At 41.8% G+C, this 15,566-nt stretch overlaps 1 protein-coding gene across 4 annotated transcripts in view; it reads left to right on the plus strand.

Annotated features, from left to right (window-relative positions):
* Positions 1-15,566, plus strand: part of LOC131125296 (unconventional myosin-IXb) — a 38,911-nt gene continuing 23,345 nt past the window's right edge. For all 4 annotated transcript variants that reach the window (XM_058066711.2, XM_078791356.1, XM_078791354.1 and 1 more), the window contains exons 1-14: positions 1-723; positions 1,064-1,817; positions 8,180-8,274; positions 8,347-8,409; positions 8,529-8,628; positions 10,896-10,996; positions 11,365-11,488; positions 11,582-11,671; positions 11,744-11,860; positions 13,189-13,323; positions 13,397-13,509; positions 13,575-13,716; positions 15,102-15,291; positions 15,387-15,444. In XM_058066711.2, the coding sequence (XP_057922694.2) occupies positions 1,065-1,817; positions 8,180-8,274; positions 8,347-8,409; positions 8,529-8,628; positions 10,896-10,996; positions 11,365-11,488; positions 11,582-11,671; positions 11,744-11,860; positions 13,189-13,323; positions 13,397-13,509; positions 13,575-13,716; positions 15,102-15,291; positions 15,387-15,444 (2,081 nt within the window). In that variant the 5' untranslated portion in view covers positions 1-723; position 1,064. The remainder of the gene's footprint in view (positions 724-1,063; positions 1,818-8,179; positions 8,275-8,346; positions 8,410-8,528; positions 8,629-10,895; positions 10,997-11,364; positions 11,489-11,581; positions 11,672-11,743; positions 11,861-13,188; positions 13,324-13,396; positions 13,510-13,574; positions 13,717-15,101; positions 15,292-15,386; positions 15,445-15,566) is intronic.

Here is a 15,566-nt window from a genome sequence, read left to right on the forward strand (position 1 = left end):
GTCTTTAGAATGTACAGAAAAGAAAAAAGACATGTGCTAAAGTCAAGATTGTGGATGTTGGGCAAAATATTTTTTAAAAAGAGCATTTTTCCTTTAAAAATGACCCAAATAATCAGAAAGTTGAGGATGCCTCATGCCTGTTGTTAATCCGACCTGCCATTAGAGGGCGCCCACGCCCCGCAAGCTTACCTGTAATGCCACGTTAGCTTCATTGAAACTAGCTAAACTCACCTGAGCTCTGTTAAAGTAATCCAGGATTCTTATTAAACGTGTTCAGTCGACTTTTTTTTAACGTCTTCACTACGCTGTGTCACATTTAAGCTACTTCGATACACATTTGGTGACTACTTTCCAGTCTCTGAAGACGGACGCCTGTCATTAAAGGGGAGGTGGGGGGTTAAGATCTAGGAAGTAACTTTGCAACTTTTCTCTCCGTTGGACGACGTTGACGACAAGACACAATCCTCCAACTTGTCAAACATACTTGACATTTTTCAGCACCATTACCGACGCCGAAGCGTTTGTCAGTTGCTTTTTCTTTTTTAGAAAGTGTTTTGGACTTGTTTGTGGATTTATCTTTACCGAAAAACGCAGGTGGAAAAGTTGTTGTGGGCTTTTTCCCACCATTTCGTGTCCTGTGTATGTGATTTTTTTTTCGGCCAATTGTGTTTTCTTTAAAGAAACTCGCCTTTCTCAAGATGAAATGAAAGTTCTTTCTTAAAGGTGAGGTCCACTTGACTTTATGTTTTTAAATTTTCAGTTTTTAAATAGTTACCTGAGCTGACGTATAGAAAGTAAGGGTGTGTTTTCTTTAAAGGGTTAATTGTCGCTGAGATATAACCAGACAAAGTAAATAAAATATATATTTGTACACCAGAAGACGGTGAAAGTATTTTAACACGCACCCTGCCTACTTTAGAGGTTAAAATCTGCATTAATTGAATATTCTGTACTTGTGATACTAAGGGATTGACAACAAATGACTTTTTACATTGTTGTGAAATAATGGTGGCGGTCAAGTTTGCTTGTCGGATCCTGCTGAGCTTTTCTTCCCTTTTATCAGGATGAGCACTTCTGATGGAGAGGCCCGTGTCGTGCAGATCTCCCCCCGGTTGCCGCAGACTGCGCCCGCTTATTGCCCGCTCCAGATCAGCGCCGGGGACACTGCCAGGGCGGTTATCTCCAATGCAGTGGTCACCCTGGGGCTGGACACCGATCGGGCGTATCGTCTACTGGAGGTGAGGAAGAGCGGCCGTGAGGAGAAGCTGCTACTGGAGGATGGCGACTTCCCACTGGAGCGGGTCCTGATGTGGCCCAAGGGTGCCCAGAAGTGGCACCCCGAGAGAATGGGGTACTACTTCATCCTGGAGGAGGCCACAAATGGTGGTGCCCAAGTGGAAAGCAATAAGGAGGACTATGATGATCTGTGTAACCTCCCCACTGTGACCGAGGACTCCATCATGGAGGTCTTACGCCAACGCTTCCAGAAGCATAAAATCTACACGTACGCCAGTAACATCCTCCTGGCGCTCAACCCCAACAAGTTCCTACCGTTGTACTACAACCCCAAGTACGTCAAAATGTACGAGAATCAGCCGCTGGGCAAGCTCAGCCCGCACATATTCGCTATGGCCGACCTGGCCTACAGAGCTATGCTGACCCGGAAGGCGAACCAGTGCATAGTCATGTCTGGCCAAAGCGGATCCGGGAAGACGGAAAGCGGCAGCTATCTGATCCACTGCCTGACGGCGCTCAGCCAACAGACGTACTCCAGTGGCATGGAGCGCACCGTCCTGGGAGCCAGCCCCGTACTCGAGGTAGGCGGTCAAGTTGTCTTGTGGAATCCCGTCAATTCTGGTTTTGGTTTTGCTTTCACTTTTTTTATGTAGCTGATGGAAATTGACCTCAAAATTCCAACAGCCTTATAAGGTTGTTCTGCTATTTTGACAGTAATAGCAAAGCACCAGTAATAGCAAAGAACAAAAAGTGCGATGATAACCATAGACCAGGAAATTAGCAGAACAAGCAGCATACAAGTGACTGGCTTGTATGAAGTAACAGAAGAAGAATGTGACGCACGCCACAAAGTCACTTATGTGCATTCATTACATGTTCAGAGGGGCTGCACGGTGGTCTAGTGGTTAGCGTGCAGGCCTCACAGCTAGGAGACCCGAGTTCAATTCCACCCTCTACCTTGTTTGCATGTTCTCCCCGTGCATGCGTGGGTTTTCTCCGAGTACTCCGGTTTCCTCCCACATTCCAAAAACATGCTAGGTTAATTAGCGACTCCAAATTGTCCATAGGTATGAATGTGAGTGTGAATGGTTGTTTGTCTATATGTGCCCTGTGATTGGCTGGCCACCAGTCCAGGGTTGTACCTGATACATGTTTGTATCAGGTGCACCTTTTGGGTGTTAAGTTGCTATGTGATGAATTTAGTGTCGTTGGTAGTGACGACATCATAACTGTCACTGTACACTGGTATATTTGCACATTTACACATTTGGCACCTAGACCTCACAGCTAGGAGACCCGAGTTCAATTCCACTCTCGGCCATCTTTGTGTGGAGTTTGCATGTTCTCCCCGTGCATGCGTGGGTTTTCTCCGGGTACTCCGGTTTCCTCCCACATTCCAAAAACATGCTAGGTTAATTAGCGACTCCAAATTGTCCATAGGTATGAAATGTGAGTGTGAATGGTTGTTTGTCTATATGTGCCCTGTGATTGGCTGGCCACCAGTCCAGGGTGTACCCCGCCTCTCGCCCCAAGACAGCTGGGATAGACTCCAGCACCCCCTGCGACTCTCGTGAGGATTAAATGAATGAATGATTATGAAAACATACCATGGAAGTCTTTGAATGACTTAAAGAATGCTAACATGCTAATGATAGCATGCTGCACCTAGCATTTATATAAGTGCCTAGCTCTGAAACTGCTAAATGTTAGTATAAATGAATAGTTTGATCTGGGGCTGCATGGTGGACGAGTGGCTAGGAGACCTGAGTTTGATTCCGCATCTCTGTGGAGTTTGAATGTTCTCCCCATTTTTTTCCGGGTACTCCGGTTTCCTCCCACATTCCAAAAACATGCTTGGTTAATTAGTGACTCCAAATTGTTCATATGTATGAAATGTGAGTGTGAATGGTTGTGTTCTTCATCACACACATTGTCGGCCTCTCTCTCTTTCCGTGTCCTCCTCTTTGTTTGGCATAAAGGTGGTTTCCTGAACTTATGGCCGAATATGTAAGTAGTAGCGTTTTCCGGAATACATATTTAAACAATTAGCGGTAGTTTTGAAGCATAGGAGAGTTCACCGGATTCGAACATGATCACATATTAGCCCCACTAATCTATAAGTCACAGGGTTCAACATTAGAGAAGAAAGTAGCGGCTTAGAGACCGGTAATTATAATAGATGGAACATAATGTGTACTACTTTACAAGTTGATTACTACCAGTTTATTTTTCCTGCACTGATTTGTCTTTTTTTTTTTTTACACATGTAGTATGTGCTAACCGCCATCTTGTCTCAGATCCTCTTTTTGGAGGCACGTTTAATCATCACTTCTGCTCCTAAACAGGAAGTACAGATGACAACGACTCCAATTGTTTCCCCTAGTTTCAGATCATGAGGTATAAAAGTTTGGGATGCCAAAAAGAATTTTTTCGAACACGGCTACCTGTCACTTCACAGTGAGCCGGGTTTCCTTATATCGACGTTCCCGGGTACAAGCCGTCCAAGCTCTGAGCAGGACCAAAGGCAGGCCGTGGGTGGACTAAATGAAAATTTTGGAAATTCAAGAAAATCCAGTTTGAATAGGTGCAGATTATGGAAGATCTAAAAAGCTTCATGTGAAGCTCTATGGGAGTCCACTTGAAAAATGAGCATAGCATGTCCCCTTTAAATGTTTCAGATCAACAAACAAATGTAAATATTAGTCAACACAACCAAAGTGCACACAATGCACTTTTTCAATGAAACCTTTATTCTGAAGGGACGAAACAAACCCAAAGCTCCATGTTCCTGTGTCGAAAAAGTGATTGGCTCTAAAGCTCTCAATAGATCTCATTTCAGTCTTGTGAAATCATCTGTTCCAGAGTCAAACTGTGGCTATCATCGACATTTTGAACTGTACAGCAAAATGAAGTACAGATGACAACCCGGCGTTCCCGGGTACAAGCCGTCCAAACTCTGAGCGGGATCAAAGGCGCAAAGGGTGGACAAAATGAAAATTTTGGAAATTCAAGAAAATCCAGTTGGAATAGGTACAGATTATGGAAGATCTAGAAAGCTCTATGGGAGTCCACTTGAAAAATGAGCATAGCAGATCCCCTTTAAATGTTTCAGATTCACAAACAAATGTAAATATTAATATACACTTGATGCACTTTTTCAATGAAACTTTTATTCTGAAGGGACGAAACAAACCCAAAGCTCCATGTTCCTGTATGGAAAAAGTGATTGGCCCTAAAAGCTCTCAATAGATCTCATTTCAGTCTTGTGAAATTATCTGTTCCAGAGTCAAACTGTGGCTATCATCGACATTTTGAACTGTACAGCAAAATGAAGTACAGATGACAACGACTCCCAATCGTTTCAGATCATGAGGTATAAATATTTGGAAGTGAGCCCTGAAAAAAAAGTTTGGGATGGCTCTGAACGCTCGCTTTCAGGGAATTTTTTCGAACACGACTAACTGTCACTTCACAGTGAGCCGGGTTTCCTTATATTGGCGTTCCCGGGTACAAGCCGTCCAAACTCTGAGCGGGATCAAAGGGTGGACAAAATGAAAATTTTGGAAATTCAAGAAAATCCAGTTGGAATAGGTACAGATTATGGAAGATCTAGAAAGCTCTATGGGAGTCCACTTGAAAAATGAGCATAGCAGATCCCCTTTAAATGTTTCAGATTCACAAACAAATGTAAATATTAATATACACTTGATGCACTTTTTCAATGAAACTTTTATTCTGAAGGGACGAAACAAACCCAAAGCTCCACGTTCCTAAAGCTCTCAATAGATCTTATTTCATTTTAGTGAAATCATCTGTTCCAGAGTCAAACTGTGGCTCATCAACATTTTGAACTGTACAGGAAATGACTTAAATTTGTGGTTGTGGTTGGTTGCGGTGTGGCCGTCATCCAACATCTTTGCCGCTTCTTCTCCACCAACCAACCACATCTTAACCGGGACAATGGTGCCGAGCTGCGTGTTTTACGAGCCGATGGAATTCTGCTGCTTTTGTCTCACTGCGAGGATTCCCTTTTCGTCCTGATGACTCAGAGGCCCGCAGCTCACTGAGCTCGTGCACTGAGCCCGTTGCATTGTGTTGCGTTTCGGGAGAGTTGACCTGAACTCCACAGGAGTGGGAATGCATGCGCGGCAAGCAGGGCGTTGTCCCGGAGGTAACACGTGTCACGACAGGCTCGGTCGGGTTTGTCGAGTTCTCACCTTCCGTCTGTCATTGCCGCCTGCTGCTTCATTTGAAGGCTACTCTGTGTATACTCGGGGTTGGCAATGGAGTACAGTATGTACTGTATGTATACACCATGTGGATCATTTACCATTGATAAATCATTTACCAGGAAAAAGACTTAAAATTCCAGCAAATAGATAATACATCACAAAAGACATCCAAAATGAAACAGTAAAAGTCCAGAGGAGGTTACCAAACTCTTCCAAAACTATATTTTGTTATAATTATTTTAATTATAAAATTAATTATAACATTTAATTATAAAATTATTATAATTATAAAAATTATTAAATTTAAATAATTATAAAATTATTTTGTTATATAAGTCAATAAAATATTAATAAAATTAAATTATGTTAAATGCAATTCTAAGAAAATGTGATAAAATTTAAAATATGTTTATATAACAATGTTATATAATGTTTTTGGCTTTTGTTGTTGTCTTTGAATTAGGATGACATAAAAAAAACATTTTAGAAAAGGAAATTATATTAGGAAAGCAGGAAGTGAACAAATGTAACAGTTACTGATTGTAAAAGTACCCGATGGAGGGGTAGGATTTAATAAGCTTTGCTTCTTTCTACTCCTTTTGGACATGTGGAACTGTGAACTGATTATGTGATGCATTCAATTGTAATCTGATGCATGTTCAAATCAAATAAAACTATTAAAAAAAATTCATTACAAAAAATGATTTTTTAAAATAAATTTAAAAAAATAATAAAAATAACTTAAATTATATTAGGAAAGCAGGAAGTGAACAAATGTAACAGTTACTGATTGTAAAAGTACCAGATGGAGGGGTAGGATTTAATAAGCTTTGCTTCTTCCTACTCCTTTTGGACATGTGGAACTGTGAACTGATTATGTGATGCGTTCAATTGTAATCTGATGCATGTTCAAATGAAATATTACCATTACATCATTTGAGTGTCATCTCTCAACTGAATCCTCGTCTCCTTCGCCATAAACGCCACATATTCCACCTTCCTCCCCAACCGTTTTTTAAATTCCCGCCTATCCGTGTGTGCATTCATGACGGTGAGGCTAATGAAGCATAAGGAGGTTGAGTGTGTACCTTCCAGCGTGTGATGGCTTTGGCCTGTTAAGACACGACCCTCAGCAATGCAGCTGCTGGAATGAGGAACAACAGCGGGCCTCCTTTGGGTTGTGGGGGGGCGGCTTAACGGTTGGAAAAGGAAGCTGATCTGAAGTCAGCAGAACAGAAGCCTGATCGCGTGTGTGTGTGTGTGAGCTAAACATGACGTTCCTACTGCACGCTCCGTACCAGCTACTCAGATATCTACTTACTTTCTGCAGATATCTGCAGCTGTGTGTTGGATTGCCGGCACATTATGCCTCAAGTCCTTCTGTTCTAAGATGGCAACGTAGAAAACAAATACAGCAGACAAGAACACAAGGTGCATTCACTGACACACAGCCTTTTTGTATGACCGATGCCTACTGTAACCTGTGAGGAAGTGACCTCACAACCCACAAGTCCGACTTGGTAGCACCAACAATGTGGGACTGGCAAGAAAACCCCAGCAACGTAGGCACAAATAAGCACATTTTATGGTGATGGTTTTATTTGATTTGAACATGCATCAGATTACAATTGAATGCATCACATAATCAGTTCACAGTTCCACATGTCCAAAAGGAGTAGGAAGAAGCAAAGCTTATTAAATCCTACCCCTCCATCTGGTACTTTTACAATCAGTAACTGTTACATTTGTTCACTTCCTGCTTTCCTAATATAGTTTAAGTTTGTTTTTAATTTAATTTCATTACATTTGTTCACTTCCTGCTTTCCTAATATAGTTTATTTTTTATTTTTTATTTTTAGCACATCATGACTGGTTGAAGACTCTTCATCCTTGTATTTAGCAAACATCAACTGCTTGTATTGTTTCTTGAATTGGCTCATCGTTGTGCATTGTTTGATTTCCTTACTCAATCCATTCCATAGTTTGATTCCACGTACTGAAATGCTATGGCTTTTTAACGTAGTCCTAGCATATAAGTGTTTTATTTAAATGTAGTTCTTCCCTGAGATCATATTTCTCCTCTCTTGTAGAGAAGTATTGGATGACATTTTTAGCTAATTGGTTATTTTTAGCCTTATGCATTATTTTAGCTGTTTGAAGATGAACTATATCAGCAAGTTAAAGTATTTGTGATTTTAGAAATAAGGAGTTAGTATGTTCACTGTAGGCGTCATTATGAATTATCCATACTGGCCTTTTTTGCAGTACATTTAGCAAGTGAAGATTGCTTTTATAGTTATTATCTCATATTTCCACACAATAAGTAAGATATGGTAGAACCAGAGAGCAATAAAGAGTGGAGTGATTTTTCTGATTGAGAACAAATTTTTGCTTTGTTCAATATTGAAATATTTCTGGCCACTTTATGTTGTTATATTTGTAATATGAGGTTTCCAGCTCATATTTTTTACAACGTAAGAACTCAAAGACTCGCATCAGGGGTCGGGGGGAAAGTGGTTGGAGGTGTTCCAATGTAGAGGTTGTTTGTACTGAGCCTGAATTAGCTGTGACTACCTCAGTTCATAGTCTCTATCGGACATTGAATGGCTAATTATTATGTTGCTAACCAAAACAGCAGCACCCATCGATGGACACTGTACCGTTGGTTTAAAAAAAAAACAAAAAAAAACGATTTCCTGTGTCTCCAACAGGCTTTTGGCAACGCAAAGACACAAGAGAACGACAATTCCAGTCGCTTCGGGAAATTTATCCAGCTCAACTATCTGGAGAGCGGCGTGATTCGAGGGTAAGCGCTTTTGCTATCCTGGCGGCAATCAGGAGTTCTAAAAACAAATTGCTAATGGTCTTGTCTCTCCAGGGCGGTTATCAAGAAGTACCTGCTTGAAACGTGCCGCCTGGTTGGCCGAGATAAGCGGGAGAGGTAAGCGTCATACATAAATACATACATACATACTACATACGGATGTTTGCTGCAATAACCACATCTTATGATGCCTTACTGGTGGTTACCCATGCACTTGTGACCTCTGACCCCCGCAGGAACTACCATGTCTTCTACTATCTGCTGGTGGGAGCGTCCAAAGACGAGCAGGAGGAGTTCCGTCTGTTACCGCCTCAGGATTATCTCTACCTCAAGCAGGTAGCCTCCGCCCACTAAGATACCTGTGTGACCTTGTGCGTAGATGTTGCAAGGTCAACAGGACGGCATCTCCACGCAACAGCAAGGAGTCAGTCACATGACCTTTTAATAGCTTCGATTTCTTGTCTTATCTCACTCATTATCATTGATATCTCATATCACGACATTAGTACTACCACATCACTACTGTCAGGAGAAGCATGAGTATAGAGGGGGAGGAGACACCCGCTGTGGCCCAGCAAGGTGCACTGTATTCAGGCACACGCTCCGAGCACCCGTAGCACCCATATGGCGGTGCATGCCAGTCCCGATCTGGTAGAGACTTTGGTAACAGAACAGCAATAAGGGAATAAACTGCAGCAATAAGGGAATAAACTGCTACCAGTCAAAAGTTTAGAGACGTATTATCATGTTATTGAATGGGAAAGTGTCCACAAACTTTTGACTGCAAGTGTATATAACCCCTTTTTGTACTTTGATAATGATTTGGACTGCATGAAAAAGTAGGAAAAAAAACTTTGACCACATTATAAGAATATTGCACAACACAGCAACAACAGAACCAATGTTGTAATCGCAAGAAGGGAACAAACTGCTACCAGTCAAAAGTTTGGAGACATTGTCCACAAACTTTTTGACTGCAAGTGTATAAGCACTTTTTGTACTTTGATAATGATTTGGACTGCATGAAAAAGTAGGAAAAAAAACTTTGACCACATTACAAGAATATTGCACAACACAGCAGCAACAGAACCAATGTTGTAATCGCGATAAGGGAATAAACTGCTACCAGTCAAAAGTTTGGAGACATTTTATCATGTTATTGAATGAAAAAGTGTCTATAAACTTTTGACTGCAAGTGTATATAACCACTTTTTGTACTTTCATAATGATTTGGACTGCATGAGAAAGTAGGGAAAAACATTGACCACATTATTAGAATATTGCACAACACAGCAGCAACAGAACCAATGTTGTAATCGCAAGAAGGGAACAAACTGCTACCAGTCAAAAGTTTGGAGACATTTTATCATGTTATTGAATGGGAAAGTGTCCACAAACCTTTTGACTGCAAGTGTATAAGCACTTTTTGTACTTTGATAATGATTTGGACTGCATGAAAAAGTAGGAAAAAAAACTTTGACCACATTATAAGAATATTGCACAACACAGCAGCAACACAACCAATGTTGTAATCGCGATAAGGGAATAAACTGCTACCAGTCAAAAGTTTGGAGACATTTTATCATGTTATTGAATGGGAAAGTGTCCACAAACTTTTTGACTGCAAGTGTGTAACCACTTTTTGTACTTTGATAATGATTTGGACTGCATGAAAAAGTAGGAAAAAAACTTTGACCACATTATAAGAATATTGCACAACACAGCAGCAACAGAACCAATGTTGTAATCGCGATAAGGGAATAAACTGTTACCAGTCAAAAGTTTGGAGACATTTTATCATGTTATTGAATGGGAAAGTGTCCACAAACTTTTTGACTGCAAGTGTATAAGCACTTTTTGTACTTTGATAATGATTTGGACTGCATGAAAAAGTAGGAAAAAAACTTTGACCACATTATAAGAATATTGCACAACACAGCAGCAACAGAACCAATGTTGTAATCGCGATAAGGGAATAAACTGCTACCAGTCAAAAGTTTGGAGACATTTTATCATGTTATTGAATGGGAAAGTGTCCACAAGCTTTTGTATGTATGACCACTTTTTATACTTTGATTTTTATTTTATTTTATTTTATTTTATTTTATTTTATTTTATTTTATTTTATTTTATTTTATTTTATTTTATTTTATTTTATTTGTATATTTATCAATATAGTGATATATATAGCACATTTGGACTGCATGAGAAGGTAGGAAAAAAAACTTTGACCACATTATAAGAATATTGCACAACACAGCAACAACAGTACCTATGTTGTAATTGCAGTAAGGAGAAAACTGCTAACCAAGCATCATCATGTTATTGAATGGGAAAGTGTCCACAAACTTTTGACTGGTGTGTACAGTGTTGTACATTACATTATGGTTTATGTTTTTGTAAATTATGCTGCTTATGCTATGGTATTGTATGTAACGTTTGTGTATATTAGCACTGGTTTTCACACTCGTCTATACAGGAAACCTTCTTCCTGTTTACGTTGTTGCAAAGCAGAAAAACTGAATAGCTACCTTGTTTGTCTGACAATTGCAAAAAGAAACCAAACAAGGTTTGTCATCGTATCTCATGTCCTTGTTCTTCAGGAAGACCTCCACTTGGATGACGAGGTGAAGCTGGGACAGGCATACAAGAGGCTCCATCAAGCCATGGAGATGGTTGGCTTCCTGCCTTCCACCAAGAAACAGTACGTGTGTGAGACAAGTCCTGCAGCTCAAGCTAAAGGTTGAAGGCACATCAAGAAAGCTAGTCAGTATCTTCACAAAAAGGACCTTGGCGCTTCCATTGTGAGGAAAAAGCACCCCACCAGGACGAAGACTCAATCGGTTTCTGCCGTTGATCCTGCTGTGTGCGACATGTCCGAGCTCGTCCGGTCGAGCCGGAGAAAAATGTAGCACGTGTTTCTGCTGAGTGACCGCATGATGGCCGCTTTAGCTCCATATCTCGCTTATTAGCTTGTTTATCTTGCTTGTTAGCTTGTGGTTTGCACCCATAAACATGAACATGAAGTGTACACGACATTGTGATTGAAAGTGCGTTTGTGTATTTGTGCAGCATATTTTCCACTCTCTCCGCCATCTTGCTATTGGGCAATGTCAACTTCACTCTGGGGGAGAACAGCCAAGCTATGGAGGTTGGACCAGAGGACGTTTTGTCCACGTTGTCGGAGCTTCTCAAGGTATGTGGAAAATGTAGATAAAGCCAAAGATGCTCTATTTGGACAGAATCTTACTCTGATGCCAGATAATAATGGTGATTTTTTTCCTTCCAGGTGAAAAAGGAGCGACTTGTAAAGACTCTGACCGAGAGGAGAGTCTCCAGCGACGATGCAACGGTGGTTTCACAATACACGCTAGAAAAGGTACTTATTAAAGCGTTCACTTGACTTTGACATATGGAACTGTAGTTGTATGAATATTTCTTGTGTTTGGAGGCCACGGCTGCACGGGACTCCATGGCAAAGTCTTTATACGCCGCTTTGTTTGACTGGATCGTCCTTCACATCAACCACGCTCTGCTCAACAGGCGTGATATGGAGGAGTCTGCTTGCGTAAGTCACATGACTGAGTACTAGTACTAGTATGTCGTCTATGTCACGTAGTGTGTTACATTACCTCATGTTAAGTTAGCTTACATTTGTAATATGGTAATGGTAATGGTTTTATTTCATTTGAACATGCATCGGATTACAATTGAATGCATCACATAATCAGTTCACAGTTCCACATGTCCAAAAGGAGTAGGAAGAAGCAAAGCTTATTAAATCCTACCCCTCCATCTGGTACTTTTACAATCAGTAACTGTTACATTTGTTCACTTCCCGCTTTCCTAATATAGTTGAAGTTATTATTTTTTATTTTTATGTTTTTTAATTTTTTATTTTTATTTTATTTTTTTATTTTTTATTTTATTTTATTTATTATATACATTTAATCATATTTATTTGTATTTAACAATTTAATAAGCAAATCTTATTCAATCTTACCCCTCCATCTAGTACTTTTACAATCAGTAACTGTTACATTTGTTCACTTCCTGCTTTTCAAAATACAGTTTAGGTTTTTTTTTTGTTTTTTTTTATTTTAAATTTTTTTGTAGTAAATTCATTCATTCATTTTCTACCACTTTTTCCTTACAAGGGTCGTGGGGGGTGCTGGAGCCTATCCCAGCTGTCTTCGGGCGAGAGGCGGGGTACACCCTGGACTGGTGGCCAGCCAATCACAGGGCACATATAGACAAACAACCATTCACACTCACATTCATACCTATGGACAATTTGGAGTCGCTAATTAACCTAGCATGTTTTTGGAATGTGGGAGGAAACCGGAGTACCCGGAGAAAACCCACGCATGCACGGGGAGAACATGCAAACCAACTCCACACAGAGATTGTCGAGGGTGGGAATTGAACCCTGGTCTCCTAGCTGTGAGGTCTGCGCGCTAACCACTAGACCGCCGTGCCGCCCTTGTAGTAAATTGAACATATAAATTAAACTGCTTTCCTAATATAGTTTTGGATTTTATTTTATGGCCGGCATGGTAGACTCCTCCCACACTCCAAAGACATGCTAGGTTAATTAGCGACTCCAAATTGTCCATAGGTATGAATGTGAGTGTGAATGGTTGTTTGTCTATATGTGCCCTGTGATTGGGAGCTTAAATCGTGAAAGTATTCCTCTTTCATGTCAGAATTCCTTCATCACACACATTGTCGGCCTCTTTCTTGTTTGTAAAATAAATTACCCGTAAATGTGACTTATACTCCAGTGCGACTTATGTATGTTTTTTTTCAATCTAATTATGCATTTTTGAGCGACTTACAGTCGAGAAAATACGGTATGTGGTGTTACGTTACAGAGTCTTGTGTATGTATTCCCAGTGTTTGTCCATCGGCGTCCTGGATCTGTTTGGCCTGGAGAACCTGCAGACAAACGGCTTTGAGCAGCTGTGCATCAACTACAGCAATGAGAAGCTTCACTGCTACACGAACCAGCAGATCTTCCAACTTCAGCAAGTAGGTCTCGATGGCGATGGGGACGCTGATGTTTGACGTGATGAACATGTGATGCAACGTGAGCGTTTTACAGGAAGACTATGCGTCGGAGGGCATCACCTATCGCAGCTTTGACTACAGCGACAACAGCAGATGCGTTCAACTGATCAGCGACGGACTCTTCCCCGTGCTGGATGAGCAGAGCACGTAAGTAACGAGCGAATAACCGTGAAACCAAAAAAGTGTTTTCCTAATTGTGCGTTTTGTGGTAGAATCCCTCAATCAACCGACAAGGCGGTGTTGGACAAGCTGAAGCTGCGTCTCAAGGACAACTCGCTCTTTGCGACCTCCATCGACTCCGAGTCGCTGTTTGTCATTCAGCACTTTGCTGGCAGCGTTCAATATTGCATCAAGGTAATGCATGTAGCATATGTGGTTAGCGAACGCCGTGTGGAAGCGAAGCAGCATCATTGTAGTTAGCCAGGTCAATGACCTCACTGGTACTTCCACCAGTTTAGCAAGGTCCATCCATCCATCCATTTTCCTCCGCTTATCCGGGTCCGGGTCACGGGGGCAGCAGTCTTATTCGGGAAGCCCAGACTTCCCGATCCCCGGGCACTTCCTCCAGCTCCACCGGGAAGACAGCAAGGCGTTCCCAGGCCAGCTGTGAGACATAATCCCTCCAGCGTGTCCTAGGTCTGCCCCGGGGCCTTTTCCCGGCTATCATTCATGGGCAGTTTCTAGGGTATAGGGCCAATTAATACTGTAGTATGTGATAAGACATCATATGGCGTTTTTATGTCATTGTTAGCCAGGGAACCTTACTCTGTTGACACGACTGTACTTCATTCATTCATTCATTTTCTACCGCTTTTTCCTCATGAGGGTCGCGGGGGGTGCTGGAGCCTATCCCAGCTGTCTTTGGGCGAGAGGGGGGGGTACACCCTGGACTGGTGGCCAGCCAATCACAGGGCACATAGAGACAAACAACCATTCACACTCACATTCATACCTATGGACAATTTGGAGTCGCTAATTAACCTAGCATGTTTTTGGAATGTGGGAGGAAACCTGAGTACACGAAGAAAACGCACGGGGAGAACATGTAAACTCCACACAGAGATGAACTCGGGTCTCCTATCTGTGAGGTCTGCACGCTAACCACTAGACCACCGTGCAGCCAGGTTTAGAACCAGTAATGTTATTTTAACTTCAAATTTTAAAAAAAAGGAGTACCCGGAGAAAACCCACGCATGCACGGGGAGAACATGCAAACTCCACACAGAGATAGCCGAGGGTGGAATTGAACCCTGGTCTCCTAGCTGTGAGGTCTAGGTGCCAAATGTGTAAATGTGCAAATATACCAGTGTACAGTTACAGTTATGATGTCGTCATTACCAACAGCACTAAATTCATCACATAGCAACTTAACACCCAAAAGGTGCACCTGATACAAACATGTATCAGGTACAACCTGGACTGGTGGCCAGCCAATCACAGGGCACATATAGACAAACAACCATTCACACTCACATTCATACCTATGGACAATTTGGAGTCGCTAATTAACCTAGCATGTTTTTGGAATGTGGGAGGAAACCAGAGTACCCGGAGAAAACCCACGCATACACGGGGAGAACATGCTAACTCCACACAGAGATGCCAGAGGGTGGAATTGAACCCTGGTCTCCTAGCTGTGAGGTCTGCGCGCTAACCACTAGACCGCCGTGCCGCCCCAGACTGTACTTAAACTTCATAAATAAAACTCCAGACAAATGACAATTTGTGGTGTTCCACAGGGTTTCCGACAGAAGAACACGGATCACATGCATCCGGATGTGGCACGGCTTCTACGGAGCAGCGAGCGATCATTCCTGCATCACCTGGTCACATCCAGTCCGGAGGCTTTATTCCGGTGGGGCGTGCTCCGAGCCACTATCCGCATCCTGGCGGTATTCAAGGGCTTGGGGCGCCAGTACGCGGAGAAGAGTGGGTATTTAGCCGGAAAGTGGAACCTGTATGTGTTTGAAAGTGGAGATGGAGGAGTTGTGAAATGTGTTTTGTGGTTTTTTTTGTCATCTCAGTGGGCGCCCGACGCTCGTCACGAAAATCCCTCAAGGACATAAAGCAGAGGCTTTCCAGGTACGACATTGATCATTTGCTAGCAGGGGTGAAATGTGGAATTTGTCGAAAAAATTCCATGCTTACACACACTTTCACCCATGCATGATAGATTTTCAGACACAGGAATCAACAGGTGGGAT

Source organism: Doryrhamphus excisus, linkage group LG6 (genome assembly GCF_037039965.1).
Source record: "Doryrhamphus excisus strain RoL-2023G ecotype Guam linkage group LG6, RoL_Dexc_Guam_v1.1, whole genome shotgun sequence".
NCBI lineage: Eukaryota > Metazoa > Chordata > Actinopteri > Syngnathiformes > Syngnathidae > Doryrhamphus > Doryrhamphus excisus.